The sequence below is a fragment of the Pan paniscus genome, chromosome X (genome assembly GCF_029289425.2).
Source record: "Pan paniscus chromosome X, NHGRI_mPanPan1-v2.0_pri, whole genome shotgun sequence".
NCBI classification, from domain to species: Eukaryota; Metazoa; Chordata; class Mammalia; order Primates; family Hominidae; genus Pan; species Pan paniscus.
This window is the reverse complement of record NC_073272.2, coordinates 69,731,406-69,743,974: the sequence shown is the minus strand read 5'-3', so window position 1 is coordinate 69,743,974 and position 12,569 is coordinate 69,731,406. Positions and strand designations below refer to the sequence as shown.

Below are 12,569 nucleotides of genomic sequence, written 5' to 3'. Positions count from 1 at the left end.
CCGGGCCACCTTTCCCAGCCAGCATTCCCCTACCCTTGCAGCCAGGTCCCCCCTCCCCCCATCCCAGCCAGGCTTCCTTCTTCAATGACCCCTCCACACCATATGGCACTTCTTCAGCCTGTGTGCCCTCCCCAGTGAGGCTCCCTTCCCTATCCAGGCCCAATTTCCCAATTCCCTTCAATTCCCCTGGCCAGGCAGTTTGCCGGAGCCATTTCCCCATTCAATAGCCAAAGACCCGTTGCTACGAGGCATCTTGTCCCTTTGAGTTGCCCCCTGGTCAGCCTATTCCTCCTTGTATAGACAGTGACTCTTTCTTGACCCAGCCCCCTTTCCTGCCCTTCTCTCCACCCAACTCCACCCCTGCCAGGACCCCTTCCACAGACTGTAGCCCAGCTCCCAAACAGCTTCCCTTCCCAAGCCAGGCCCCCTTCGTCTCCTTCTCCAGCCTGCCCCAGCTGGGCCACCTTCTCCTACCAGGAACCCTTCACCAGCCCATGCCCCAGCCTCCAGCCTGGACCCTTTGCAGGCATCCTCCCTCAGCCAGGACTTCTTTCCTAGCCTGTGCCCCCGCTACCCAGCTGGGCCTGTTTGTCCATGAAGGTCCGCTACCCTAGCCAGGCCTCTTCTTTTAGCTTGTCACCCCCTTCCCTGACCCTATGCAGCCCACTGAAGTAGAGCACCTTTCCCATTTCTAGAGCCCTTCAGCAGTCTGCCCCTGTCCCCAGTCAGCAACCACCACCCCGCCACCCGCAACAGGCCTATGCTCCCTAACTCTCCAGGATTCCTTTGCTTAAGTAGATCCTGGGATATAAACTCTATATGAAGTTAGCTACACAAAAACAGAGAAGCAGGTATTTTTTAAATGGTTTTTATTTTTGAACAAACTACATGTTTAAAAACTTTCAAAAACATATATATTTTATCTTAGAGCATTTGGAATGTAGAAAGAATTTCCAAAATTAATCTCACTGAATTACAGAAAGTAAAGATTAAAATTTTCATAAGTTGTTGACTGTAAATCATTTCATTTTATATTCTTTTGGAAAATTCAAGGATATTAACAAGTCTCAAATAACAAAAGTATATTGTTCACTTTTGATGTAACAAAATAGAACAAAACTTTAATATTTTAAATAATCTTTTTAGATATTTCTGTATCTCTAAGAAATAAGGAAAGTTGTTACATTCATATCTTTCACACTTCATACCAGATGATATAACAAGGTCAATCAAGTACTTGAATAGATTCATACACTTTTATATCTCTAAGAATAAAGGAAACTTACTCGATTCAGATCTTCACCCCTTAGAGTAAGTAAATTACCTATCAATGTGTCTCTGTTTTCTTTATACCAGTTGTAAAGATAATGAAACGTATCAACTATTTGAATAAAGTCCTATCTCTTCCTACCTTTAGTAAAGGAAATTAAGTTCAGATCTTTCACATCTTACAGTAAACCTTATCTAGCCTATCAGTTTATCTAAATTTACTTTCTCTATTTAACAGATTTACCTTACATGTTTTAACAAATGCTGTTATTTAGAATTAGCAAACATGGGAGCAACTAAAATTAATTAGGAACCACACAAGTTTTGATGAAAAAAAAAACAAAACAAAGTACTAGCGGATCTCTTGTTCATAACTTGAGACATCTCCCGAGTAGCCTAGCTTAAGTAAAAAGCAAACCATGACAATCTTTCCCCCCAAAACTCAGCAAAAGGCCTTCACAAGGCCTTTTGATCACATAAACTCCAATTTTGTCTAAGAAATCCAAGACATTCATAGGAAAACCTGAAGACTCCCCGAGCTAGTCTACTAGATTTATTTTTCCCAGAACACATGAAACTTAACATTTCCTTTTTTTCTTTTTCTTTTTCTTTTTTTTGGAGACGGAGTCTCGCTGTCTTCCATGCTGGAGTGCAGTAGTACGATCCCGGCCCACTGCAGCCTCCGCCTCCCGGGTTCAATTGATTCTCCTGCCTCAGCCCCCCAAGTAGCTAGGATTACAGGCGCCCGCCAACCTGCCCGGCTAATTTTTCATTTTTTTTGAGGCGGAGTCTCACTGTCTTCCACGCTGGAGTGCAAAGGCACGATCTCGGCTCACTGCAACCTCCGCTTCCCGTCAAGCGATTCTCCTGCCTCAGCCTCCCGAGTAGCTGGGACTACAGGTGCCCGCCACCACGCCCGGCTAATTTTTGTATTTTTTGTAGAGGCGGGGTTTCACCATGTTGGCCAGGCTGGTCTCGAACTCCTAACCTCGTGATCCGCCCGCCTCGGCCTCCCAAAGTGCTGGGATTACAGGCGTGAGCCACCGCGCCCGGCCAATATTTCCATTTTTGTGGTTAAGTTATACGCAACATGACCAAATCTTAGTTGGTGAGGGAGGTAAAAGACCCTTAAGGGCAAGAAGAGGTTAGAACTTTCAAATTTATGCCCCTCTGGTGGTGCAATGCAGAGATTTCCCTCATATTTCCAGGGAATTTCCCTCGAATTTCGTTTCCCACCCTGTGAAAGCAGCAAGGTTAGGAAAGCGGGGGCGGGGCGGGGGCGGGTAGTTTTGATTAAAAGGAAGGAAAAAAAAAAAAAACAGAGAAAAGCAAAAGGGGAAAATAAACTGAGCCTACTGAGGAGATGCGGCGACGGCGACAGTTCCCCGGGGCTGCTCGGCGCCTTGGGGCCTACAGGAGACGCGGGAGCACGCCCCCGGCGGCGCCGGCCTCGAGCGGTGTCACGGAGTTGTAGTGCTCGCCGAGGCTGTAGGCATAGCGCAGGTAGACCAGGACGATCGGCTTCTTGACGTACTCCTCCCCGATGACCAAGTTGGGCGAGTCGGCCTGGATCACCTCGATGGGGGTCTTCAGGACGTGCGACAGGGCCCTCAGCTCCAGCTGGCCTCCCCATGCCGCGGTGCGCACGATGTTGTCGCAGTAGATCATGAAGTCGTCGTAGCCGAAGGAGTCGCTGGTCTCGGGGTTGCTGAAGAAGGGCAGGAAGTCGTCGACGTGCTCCTTCATGTAGCTGGCGGTGCGGCAGCGCAGCATCTCCACAGACTCGCTGAACACCAGCTGGTCTTGGATGGCGCGGTACATGCAGTGGCCGTCGGCCGGGATCGCTTTCATCTCCAGACCCCTGGCTCCCAGGATGGCGGCGAGCTTCTCCTCCTCCTCGCGCTGGAAGCCGGCCAGGTGCTCCGACATCTCAGCCTGGAAGATGCTCTCCTGGCTCTCCCTCTCCTCGGACTCCATTCTTACTCTCTTTCTGTGGGCTTTGGAGGAGCGGGGAGGCCGGTTTTCCAGATTCATCTTGGCCAGGTCTTCGACGACAGATTCAATGCTACTGTCGTCTTGGAACTTCTCCAGCTCCTGCCGGTGCTTCTGAGCCATCTCGGCCTCCATGCGGGCCACGTCTTGGAGCAACTGCTTTCTTTTCGTCTTGTCGGTCTTGGGGACCGAGTTTTTTAAGCTCCGGATCTGGGCCTGCAGCTCCTGCCTCTCGCGTTGGTGGCGGCGCAGTATGCGCTGCTTTTCACTCTTCGGATCATCCATGATGTTGAATGGCAAGCGGGAGTTGAAATTTGCTGGCAGTTCAAGTACCGAACAGACCAGAAGTCCTCAGCCTTCCCTAACGGTCGCTCTCTTTCACCTCAGCCGGCTCTAACCACCGCTCTAGGCTCACCTCAGCCTCCGCTTCCCCTCCCCCATTCGCATTCTTCTCTGCCTTTGGTCACTGTGTCTCCATGGCCACGCCCCCGCAAGTGCTAGGCCACTTGCTGGGCCACCCCCAAATGCCCAGTGCTAGGATTGGCTGTTGGGAGACCGGAAGTATGAGCCCATTGGACCCCACAGCAAAGGTTTTTGGCGGGATTCAAATATGGCCTTCCTGCAATGTGTGTGGCAGTTGGGCCTGTAGAGTCTTTCGCTGATTGAGAGCCGACTTCATTTCCAAGTCTGCACACAATGCAGGCAGTAGCCATGCCTGACAGCCACATGACAGATACTACACCGCTGAATGTGCTCTAACCCTGGACTTGGCATTGCCCCTACTGTTGAGGAAGCAGTGCGTTTTTCTCCAGTCTTTCAGGTCCCTTCACCAGGGAACCATTAACTTGTGCATCAGAACAAGGACATTTCCTTACATTCCTGCAAACACAGTCCTTTCAGTTTACTCTTTTTTTTGGGGGGGCGCGGGGAACGGAGTCTCGCTCTGTCGCCCAGGCTGGAGTGCAATGGTGCAATCTCAGCTCACTGCAACCTCTGCCTCCCAGGTCCAAGCGATTCTCCTGCCTCAGCCTCCCGGGTAGCCGGGACTACAGGCGCCTGCCACCACGCCCGGCTAATTTTTGTATTTTTAGTAGAGACGAGGTTTCGCCGTGTTGGCCAGGCTGGTCTTGAACTCGTGACCTCAGGTGATTTACTCGCCTCGGCCTCCCAAAGTGCTGGGATTACAGGCATGAGCCACTGTGCCCAGTCACAAGTTTTTATTTTAGCCATTTTGATAAGTGTGAAGTTCCCTGATGGCTAATGATGTTCCTTTTTTCATGTGCTCATTTGTCATCTATGCCATATCCTTTTCAGTAAAATGTTTATGTCATTTGCCTATTTTCTCTCTCTTTTTTTGGGGGAAGATGGAGTCTAGCTCTGTCACCGAGGGTGGAATGCAGTGGCATGATCATGGCTCATTGCAGCCTCAAACTCCTGGGCTCAGGCTCAGGTGATCCTCCTGCCTCAACATCCTGAGTAGCTGGGACTACAGGCACCACCATACTTGGCTAATTTTGGGGAATTTTTTTTTTTTTTTTTTTTTTTTTGCCAGATGCGGTGGCTCACGCCTGTAATCCCAGCACTTTGGGAGGCCAAGGTGGGAGGATGTCTTGAGGTCAGGAGTTCCAGACCAGCCTGGGCAACATGGTGAAGCCCTAACTCTACTAGAAATACAGAAATTAGCCAGGTGTGGTGGTGTGTGCCTGTAGTCCCAACTACTCCTGGGGGCTGAGGTGGGAGGATAGCTTGAGCCTGGGAAGCAGAAGTTGTAGTGAGCCAAGATAGCGGCACTGCACTCCAGTCTGGGCTCAAGTGGTCCTCCACCTCTGCCTTCCAAAGTGCTGGGATTACAGATGTGAGACACCACGCTCAGCCCTTCATTTGCCTATTTTCTTTCTCTCTCTCTCACTCTCTTTCTTCCTCTCTCTCTCTCTCTTACTCTCTTTCTTCTTCCTTCCTTGGTTTCCTTCCTTCCTTTTTTTTTCTTTTTTTTTTGAGACGGAGTCTTGCTCTGTCACCCAGGCTGGAGTGCAGTGGCATGATCTCGGCTCACTGCAGCCTCCAGCTTCTGGGTTCAAGCAAGTCTCATGTCTCAGCCTCCTGAGTAGCTGGGACTACAGGCGCACACCACCACACCCGGATACTTTTTGTATTTTTAGTAGAGACAGGGTTTCACCATGTTGGCCAGGCTGGTCTTGAACTCCTGAGTTCAAGCGATCCCCCTGCCTTGGCCTCTCAAAGTGCCGGGATGACTACACACACCACCATTTTTTTTTTTTTTTTTTTTTTTTTTACTTTTTGTAGAAACGGGGCCTCACTATGTTGCTCAGGCTGGTTTCGAACTCCTGGGCTCAAGCGAGCCTCTCACCTCAGCCTCCCAAAATGCTGAGATTACAGGCGTGAGCCACCGCGCCTGGCCAGGATTTTTGTAGGAATCGTGTTCAAGCTGAATATCAATATGGGGAGAATTGACATCTTTACTATGTTGAGTCTTCCAGTCCTTGAACACCTGGGTATGTATCTCCATTTACGTAGATCTTCATTGATTTCTTTCAGTGACACTGCATGATTTTCAGCATATAAATCCTGTGCATATTTTGTTAGATTTACACTTAAGCATTTCTCTTTTTTTGAGTGATTGTAAATGGTATTGTATTTTTACAATGTGAACATTTACAATGTTCACATGGTCATTGCTAGTATATAAAAATACAATTGACTTTTTTTGTTTATCTTGTGTTCTGTGACCTTGTTTAACTAGCTAATTATTTCTAGGAGGTTTTTTCCCCCCTTGATTCCTTGGAATTTTCTATGTAGGCAATCATGTCATCTGTGAATAGGGACAGTTTTATTTCATCCTTTCCAGTAAGTATGTCTTTTATTTCCTTTTCTTGCCTTATAGTGCTGATTAGAACTTCCAGCACTATGTTGGATAAGAGTGGCAAGGGCAGACATCCTTGTTTTGATCTTGATTTTAGGAGGAAAAGAATTTCATCTTTCACTGATAAGTATGATGTTAGCTGTAGGATTTTGTAAATGTTATTTATCTAGTTGAGGCCTTTCCCATCTATTCCTATTTTTCTGAGAGTTTTTGACATGAATGGGTATTAAATGTTGTCAATGTTTTTTCTGTATTGATATGCCAATATGATTTTTCTTCTGTAACCTATTAATATGATAGACTACAGTGATTGATTTTTAAGTATTAAGCTAGTCTTGCATTTCAGAAATCAACCTGATTTGGTCATAGTTTATCATTATTTTTATATGTTGAGGAATTCTTTTGGTAATTTAAAAAAGGATTAAAAAAATCTACGTTCATGAGAGGTATTGGTCTGCATTTTTCTTTTTTGGTACTGTTTTGTTTAGTTTTAGTGTCAGGGTAAATACTAACTTCACAAGAAGAGGAGGGAAGTGTTCCTTCCTCTTCTATTTTTTTGGAAAGAGATTGTGTAAAATCAGTACTAATTCTTCTTTAAACATTTGATAGGATTCTCCAGTGAAACCATCAGGGCCAAGAGATCACTTTCTTGGGAGTTTTAAAATTTAAAAAAAGTTTTCCTTAATAGGACTAATCAAATTATATATTTCATATTGAGTGAATTTTGGTAGCTTGTGTTTTTTGAGGAATTGGTCCATTTATTCTGAGTAGTCAAATTTATGTGTGCAGAATTATTTGTAGTATTCCATTTTTATTGTTTGATGTTGGGAGGATTTATAGTGGTATTCCCTGCTTTATTGGTAATTTGTGTTTCCTCTTTTGTTCTTTGTCAGTCTTGCTAGAGATTTGTCAATTTTATTGATCTTTTCAAAGAACTAGCATGTTGTCTTATTGATTTTCCCCATTGATTTTCTGTTTTAGATTTCATTAATTTATGCTATTTATTATATTCTTCCTTCTGCTTGCTTTGGGTTTAGTTTGCTCTTCTTTTGCTAGGTTCTTGAGGTGGGAGCTTGAATAATTGCTTTCAGACTTTTTCTCTTTTTCCAATGTATACGCTTAGTGATATAAACTTCCTTCTCAGTACTACTTTAACTGGTTCTCCCATGTTTTGATATGTTTAGTCTTCATTATCCTTCAGTTCAATGTACTTTTTGGTTTTCCTTGAGACTTTTTGGCCCATGGATTATTTACAAGTGAGTTATTAGCTTCCAAGTGTTTGTAGGTTTTCCTGTTATCTATTAATGATTTCTACTTTGATTCTGATATGGTTTGGGTCTGTGTCCCTGCCCAAACCTCATGTTGAATTGTAATACCCTCTGTTGGAGGCGGGGCCTGTGGGAGGTGATTGGATCATGGGGGCAGATTTCTCATGAGTGGTTTAGCACCATCCTCTTGGTACTGTCCTTGAGATTGTGAGTGAGTTCCTGTGAAATCTAGTTGTTCAAAAGTGTGTGGCACCTCCCCTCATCTCTTTCTTGCTCCTTCTTCCTCCATGATTGGAAGTGTCCTGAGATCTCCCTAAAAAGCAGAAGCTGCTATGCTTCCTGTACAGCCATCAGAACCATGAGCCAATTAAACCTCTTTTCTCTTTTGTTTATAACTTACCCAATCTCAGGTATTTTTCCTTTTTTTTTTCTTTTTGAGACAGTCTCGCTCTGTCACCCAGGCTAGAGTGCAATGGCGTGATCTCGGCTCACTGCAACCTCTGCGTCCTGGCTTCAAGCGATTCTCCTGCCTCAGCCTCTAGCAGCTAATTTTTGTATTTTTAGTAGAGACAGGTTTTCGCCATGTTGGCCAGGCTGGTCTTGAACTCCTGACCTCAAGTAATCCACCCGCCTCGGCCTCCCAAGGTGCTGGGATTACAGGCATGAGCTACCGCTCCTGGCCCAGCCGGTATTTCTTTATATATAGCTATGCAAGAATAGCCTAACACAGATTCCTTTGTGGTTAGAGAACACATTTGTATATGATTTCAATTCATTTAAATTTGTTAGGGTTTGTTTAGTTTATGGCCCAGAGTATGGCCTATCTTAATATATGTTCCATGGGCACTTTAAAGAATGCATGTTTTGCTCCTGTTGGGTGGAGTGCTCTAAAAATGTTGTTTAGATCCCAGTGGTTCATGATGTTATTCAATTCTTTTATATCTTGCTGATTTTCTGTCTAATTCTTATGTTTATTGTTGAGAGAGGAGTTTTGAAGTCTCTGACTGTAATTGTAGCCTTTTCTATTTCTCCTTTCAGCTCTATCAGGCTTAGCTTTTCATATTTTGCACCTCTGTTGCAAATCCTACACATTTTAGGATCTTTGTATCTTCTTGGTATATCCATCCTTTGATCATTATTGGAAGTCTAGTCTCCCCACTCAGTCTTTGCTGGTGGGGGTGGGGCCACAGTTGTTTTTTTCTCTGGTTATGGCTGGCGTAGAGTGATTATTGTCTAAAACTTTTCTGTCTTGCTAGGCTAATTCATTCCTAATCCCTTGGCTGGAGAAAACAGGCTTTTATAGGGACTCTTTTTGTCTATGGCTGTTAGTGTATTTTTGGTTGTTGGCTTCTTTAACTTCAAGTCTAAGATATATGAATCAAAAAGAAAATTCATGTCATTCCTCCTGTCCTGAAGACCCTATGTGGTCTGCCTTCTTTCCACTTTTTGGAGTCTTGTGTTTGTTTTGTATATGATATCCAGAGTTTTTAGTTGTAATAGCAAGAGGAATAGGGCAAAGGATGTCTATTCTATCTTCTCCTATCTTATTTGAAATAAATGGAACTATTTCACACTCTCCCTTACTGGCATTTGCATGTTTCAAAGAAATTAAATACTGTGACTTAAAATGAATCAAAGCAATTATAATTTTAGAAAACCATTATGCTGATCCTGAAAGAGACATCTTTTGGACTTTGATAGTGTGATAGCAATGGTCATGTAGAGTCTGCTTGTTTGCTGCAATCAAGATAGCGTTTTCAGATTCTGCAGAAGGAATGACAGGTCCCTCTGAATGTCAAATCCCATTGTGTGGGTTTGTTTTTGTGGCCTGAAGTGCAGAAAAACCAGCTTTGCAAATGTTGAGCTTTCCTGTCTGTAGTTTGTGTTAAGGAAACCATAGTTATTATAATATCGAATGTGCCTTTTCCAGCTCTGAACTGAAGCCTACTCCCCCAACACACACTTTCCCATCTGGAGATTATGATCCAACTTCCGAAGCACAGGCCTTGCCTTTTAAAGTCACGTGTCTCCAGCAATAGATGAGCTGCCTGCTCTTCAAGCATCTCTCTATGAATATCATTTCTCACAAGTGAGCTTTTGATGAGGATTAGATGGCAGGGAGTTCAAGGTTACCTCTTCCAATAATAAGCACTAGGAATGGTGATAGGCCATCTTGTTAATTAATGGTTATGCTTTGCCAGTCAGCGAGGTGGGTGGAGAAGAGAATGAGTGCGTAACTTCCAGGGGGGTGTGATGATCAAATGTATGTGAAATGCAGTGCTCAGTGCCTGGCACCAGAGGCCAGTAATAAATTGCAGTTTCTTCACTCTACCATACCTCAGTCCCTACCTCCCAACTCCTGTTCCCCATTCTGTGTCCCCACATCCACCCTTTTACCCTTATTTCTTCTCCCCTTCACAGGTAACCAGAGATGGCAGTTTCCATGGTAATCAGGACCCTCATTAGTTCAGAGCTTAATGGTCCCTAAGTGTCTGTCTGGATTGAGTTTCTAGCCTACATCAGAGGGAAGTTTCCAGTGAGCTCAAGGGCTGTGGAGAAATTGTCAAACATAAGACAATATAACCAAGTTCTCCTAACTAGACACAATAGCACATGGTGTTATTTCAGTCTAAAGAGAGAGGATGTGAGGAAATCATCCCATCTTGTCCTGGGCTTACAGTTCCTGGGCATCTAGAGAATAACTGTCTTCCTAGAACTTGCCTATGAAGGATTATATCACTGGATTGTAGGTGTTGGAGTGTGAGTCAGGCGATACAGCAGACTGGGCAACAAGGAGGCAACCTCACTGAAGGCTTTTGAGTAGATCACTGTGGATTTACTCTTTCTTCATCCTCCCACCTGTCCTTTAAGGCTCTGGGGCCACATGAGCTTCCTGCTCTGTTCAGGCCTGGTTTCTGTGCTGCTTTAACCTTGTTCCTGACCCTCGTCCTACGCTGATCCTCCTCCTACGCCAACCCCCTTTGCTCATTCATTCAATCAGTCATTCAGCCACCATTTATCAGCCCTGCAATGTTCCAGGCACTGTTCTAGGCACTTAGGATGTAACAATGAACAAAATAGAGACTCCTAATCTCAAGGAGCATACAGCCAAGTAGGAGAAGACAGATTAAAAAGAAACAACTACATTTGGGAGGCCGAGGTGGGCGGATCACAAGGTCAGGAGATTGAGACCATCCTGGCTAACATGGTGAAACCCCGTCTCTACTAAAAATACAAAAAATTAGCTGGGTGTGGTGGGGGGCACCTGTAGTCCCAGCTACTCCGGAGGCTGAGGCAGGAGAATGGCGTGAACCCGGGAGGCGGAGGTTGCAGTGAGCCGAGATCGCGCCACTGCACTCCAGCCTGGGTGACAGAGAGAGACTCCGTCTCAAAAAAAAAAAAAAAAAAAAAGAAGCAACTGCAGAACTACATACAAAATTGAAGCTGACCTTTGGAAGAGAGATTCCTAGTCTTGCTCTTGATTAGTGTTCTAGCCTCTTTTCTCCCTCTGTCCCTCCTCAGCAATGGTCCATGTACACACAGAAGCTTCTTCTGTTCCCTTTCCACATCTGCTGAAGGATTATATAAGCATTCCTGGGAGAGTTTGAGACTTGTTACTGTCGCCAGTGGCATGAGGTTGGAGGTGAATGTGAATGTTTGGGAAAAAGTGGCCATGTGAAAGCTGCCAATCCCAGGAGTCCTTTGGAAACAGGAAAGGTACATGTTACCCATCAGAGCAGAGGACAGTGACCATCTCCAATCCTCTGAGTCAGAAGAGGCCCACTCTGGCACTTTCAAACTATCATGCTTGATTTTTTTTTTGCCTTCCATCACTAATGTCCTGCTTTGGTTTCTTAGGCTCTCATCCCCTGATCATTCTTAGTTTGCTAAATGAGAGAAAGCGAGAACTGGAACTTGAGCCAGAATACATAAAATCGCTGACCAGCAGGCCACCTCCCTTCAGAAGAGATGGGTGGGCTGGCAGTGGGTGCCGGGCATGCAGGAAATATCCCTCAGCACAGTGGGGACTCTGCTGGAAGAATCTGAGTAAGCCGTTAAGTGCAGGGGATGGAGGCTAGCCTGATTTCTGGGGCAGCTGAGAAACTGGGGGTGACATTCAGACTTCGTGAGCCACTGAATGGGGTCTGCTATCTGGATGTGCCAGACAAGGCCTGGCTGTGGCTGCCAGGGTGTGCCAACTGCTTTGACCACATGATCCTGGTCTGATCCTAGGGTTGCCAGATTTAGCAAATAAAAGTACAGAACCTGGTTAAATTTGAGTTTCAGATGGACAACAAATAATGTTTGAATAGAAGTATGTCCCATGCAATAATGTTTTAGTGTAAGTATGTCCCAAATATTACACTCAAACATTGTTCATGGTTTATCTGAAATTCCAATTTAACTGGCATCCTGTTATTTTATCCGACAACTCTACCTGGGCAGAGTAAAAACTGCTATGTAAAGGAAGAATGACTGGCTTTATTTTTCATCTGTTTCCAGGAGCCTAGAGAGTAGGACCAGTGGGGTTTGAGCCTGGGTCTGAGAGCATGAAGAAATATTTCACTGGCAGGGGGCTCAATGAAAGCCATGGAGAGTCTTCCCCTGAGTTGCTTGGAATTATTATTAATGGAAAACTCCAAGAACCTTTCCAGCTCTGACCATCTCTGAGCCTCAGAAAGTCCAGGCATGTTGTAAGGATAGAGTGGAGAGACGGTGGAGGGGGATAAGACTGAGGACTGGAAGCACCCACACAATCTTGACCACTTCTCTGTTTGGTATTAGGATGAGGGGATGCATGCAGATGCATCAGCTAGGTACACGGCCTTCTTTCTGTGGACGAGAAGGCAGGGCTTCCAAAATGTCCAAAACGTTCACACTGCCATGGCTTCTGCTCCAGAATTTCTGCCATTCTTTCTCCACAGTGACGCTGTTGGAGGGAAGCCCATTCTGGGACAAATTCAGTTTAGCTCTGGGCCTTCACTTCTCAGTGCCCCACTGTATCCTTCCCACCCCTTCTCTCAATGGCAGCAACGGTTGCAACCTATGTTTGGACACCATTTCACGGTTCACAAAGTGATCGGCCATCTGTTACTTCTCTGGATTCTCACGTGTCTGAGTGACCACTAGTTATCTCCTATTTAGAAGTGAGGAAACCA

At 45.3% G+C, this 12,569-nt stretch overlaps 1 protein-coding gene across 1 annotated transcript; it reads right to left on the bottom strand.

The window, feature by feature from the left end:
* Positions 1–883: 883 nt before the first annotated feature.
* Positions 884–5,959, bottom strand: OTUD6A (OTU deubiquitinase 6A). The gene has a single exon (XM_003816890.5). It carries the CDS (start codon positions 3,544–3,546, stop codon positions 2,680–2,682), a length of 867 nt encoding a protein of 288 aa, XP_003816938.1. The 5' UTR covers positions 3,547–5,959; the 3' UTR covers positions 884–2,679.
* Between the last annotated feature and the right edge of the window lie 6,610 nt (positions 5,960–12,569).

Excerpts from the sequence above, each read along its gene's own strand:
- OTUD6A (XM_003816890.5), bottom strand. The coding sequence starts at position 3,546 with ATGGATGATCCGAAGAGTGAAAAGCAGCGCATACTGCGCCGCCACCAA.